The sequence below is a fragment of the Bison bison genome, unplaced genomic scaffold (assembly GCF_000754665.1).
Source record: "Bison bison bison isolate TAMUID 2011002044 unplaced genomic scaffold, Bison_UMD1.0 scf7180017864537, whole genome shotgun sequence".
Taxonomy (NCBI): Eukaryota; Metazoa; Chordata; class Mammalia; order Artiodactyla; family Bovidae; genus Bison; species Bison bison.
In genome coordinates this window covers 7,375,258-7,378,171 of record NW_011495085.1, presented here as the reverse complement: position 1 = coordinate 7,378,171, position 2,914 = coordinate 7,375,258, and the positions used below count along the sequence as shown (strand labels likewise).

Below are 2,914 nucleotides of genomic sequence, written 5' to 3'. Positions count from 1 at the left end.
TTTGTTTTGTGTAAAGTCTGTCAACAAGCACCTAACCAGGATATTTATAGTATAGAGGGCCAAGAACAGGCTGATGAAAAGATGAGGATAGAACCACAACATCAAAGAAAACATCTTTATACTGAAATAGTGTTCTGTCTTAGCCTCAGCTGCCTTTGGTCATAAGGCTTAATGGTGATAGTTATACACACCTGGATCAAGAACGTAGGCCTGAAGCAAAGTTCTTAGACTAAGACAGTTCCCACAGAGGGACACTGCTTCATGCTGAACTAGGATAGAGTGAGGTGAAGGAAGTGGTATTTTTCAAAAAGGTTATGATCATTGGGAAATGTTGCTGTGAAGTCAGGGAAGCTGATCTTTGTGAGTGCAGCTTTAGTAAAATGATAATGAAGCCTAACAGATGGCAGGACATTAGGGAAAAGAGGGAGCAGTAATAAAATTGAGATAGTGGGTCATTCAGATCATGAAATTTTGAGACTTTTCCTGGTGGTCCTTGTTAAGAACTACCTTGCAATGCAGGGGACACGGGTTTGATCCCTGATCTGGGAACTAAGATCCCACAAGCCTGCACCACAACTAGAGAGACCACATGCCTTAACCAGAAGACCCTAAGTGCTGCAATTAAGACCTGATGCAGCCAAATAATTAAAAAAAAAAAGTTGGGCAATGAGAGGAAGAGGTGAAATGGGATGGAAGCTTGAAGCACAGTGGGGTTCGTTGAATTTTTTCAAAGAAGGGAAATAGATATATTTGAAGGTAGTGGGGAAGGAATAGAGAGATCAGGGTCATTGAGAATACTGAAAAATTAGTAAACTTTGGAAAAAAAAACATTTTCAAAACTGGAAATGCAAGACAAAGTAAATATATGTTTAGAAATTATTTTACTGTAAGTTTTTTTCCAGAAACAAATTAAATTTGTTGAGGGAATGAATAAATTTTCCTTTTTGTGATGGTTAATAAAAATTTGATTACTTCAATTACCCTGTAATTTAAGCTGGGCAAATCACTTTTTATTGGAATATTAATTAAAATGATATTAACATAGAATGGCTGCAGAGTTTTGAAAATATCAAGGCAATTAGTTCAGTTATATGTGGAGTTATCTTTAAAAATCTGGGTATGTTTTATGATGAAAGAAACCACACAAAAAGGTTACAGTTATTCAAGCTTTTCTATTTTCAGGGTAAATTAACTGTACAACGAAGATATCTGTATTTTCTAAGTTATGCTTCAAGAACTTTACCTCATCTGAAGAAAATAATGTATTTAGGAAGTTTCACATTTTAGGAGAATAATCTTAAAATATTCTGATATTCAGAAATTTTGTCAGATGTTGAATAACTTTAGATTCCAATTCTACTTAGAATTTTCCTGCTGGCATGGTGCATACAAGAGCATCATATGAGTCTTTGGGATTTAAGACCTGTAGAAATTAAAATTTGAAAATATCTGTTTGACTTAAGCAAATTATTCATTTGGTAATTTTCAGGTCATCTACTTTTGGTAATTGATTTTTTAAAAAGACCTTTAAAAGTCCTATTTTTGACAACAAATATGATTTTACTTCACTCCTCTTTTCTCTTTATAGGTATATATAAAAGGAGAATGAATGTTTTGTGTTTATGGGTGTCTTAATTACTGAATTACTGTTTTGCAGTGCGGCATGTTGCTTGTAAGTTGATTCGCATGTGTGAACACCCAGATGCTTCAGAAGAAGCTATTCATAGACAAATTCTGGTAAGTCCTAATTAAATCAGGAGAGGGCACATGCAGTGAGATAGTCATTACTCCTATGAAAATGGTTGAATTTTCCTGTGAAGATGGTTGAATTTAGTGTAAACGTGGAAGGGGTGTTATAGCCTTTAATTCTGTCAATGTTGTTGTTATTCAGCCTCTAAGTTGTGTTTGACTCGTTGTGACACCATGGACTGCAGCAAACCAGGCTTCCCTGTGCCTTACCATCTCCTGGAGTTTTCTCAAACTGTTCATTGTCAGTAATGCCATCCAAGCATTTCATCCTCTCTTGCCCTGTTCTTCTCCTGCCCTCTGTCTTTCCCAACATCAGGGCTTTTCCAGTGAGTTGGTTCTTTGCATCAGGTGGCCAAAATATTGGAGCTTCAGCTTCAGCATCAGTCATTCCAGTGAATATTCAGGGTTGATTTCCTTTAGGATTGACTGGTTTGATTTCCTTGCTGTCTAAGGGATTCTTAAGAGTATTCTCTAGCACCACACTTGAAAAGCATCAGTTCTTCAGTGCTCAGCCTTCTTTATGGTCCATCCCTCACATCTGTACGTGACTACTGGAAAAACCATAGCTTTGACTATACAGATGGACCTTTGTTGCTTTGACTATACAGATGGACCTTTGTTGGCAGAGAGATGTCTCTACTTTTAAATACGCTGTCTAGGTTTGTCATAGCTTTTCTCCAAAGGAGCAACCATCTTAATTTCATGGCTGCAATCACCTTCCACAGTGATTGTTTAACCCAAGAAAAAAAAAATCTGCCACCATTTCTACTTTTCCCCCATTTGATTGCCATAAAGTGATGGGACTGGATGCGATGATCTTAGCTTTTGATGCTGAGCTTTAAGCCAGACTTTTCACTCTCCTCTTTCACCTTCATCAAGGGCCTCTTCAGTTCCTCTTTGCTTTCTGCCATTATAGTGGTATTATCTGCATATCTGAGATTGTTGGTATTTCTCCCAGCAGTCTTGATTCCAGTTTGTGATTCATACAGCCCAGCATTTCACATGTTGTACTCTGCATATAAGTTAAATAAGCTGGGTGACAATATACAGCCTTGATGTACTCCTTTCCTAATTTTCAACCAGTCCTTTGTTCCATGTCCAGTTCTGACTGTTGCTTCTTGACCTGCATACAGGTTTCTCATGAGACAGGTAAGGTGATCTGGTA

At 37.3% G+C, this 2,914-nt stretch overlaps 1 protein-coding gene across 1 annotated transcript in view; it reads left to right on the top strand.

The window, feature by feature from the left end:
- The window catches only part of TEX11 (testis expressed 11), a 191,742-nt gene that overhangs the window by 28,690 nt on the left and 160,138 nt on the right, over nt 1-2,914 (top strand). Inside the window, exon 4 of the mRNA XM_010832132.1 lies at nt 1,658-1,737. Coding sequence (XP_010830434.1) covers nt 1,658-1,737 — 80 coding nt within the window. The remainder of the gene's footprint in view (nt 1-1,657; nt 1,738-2,914) is intronic.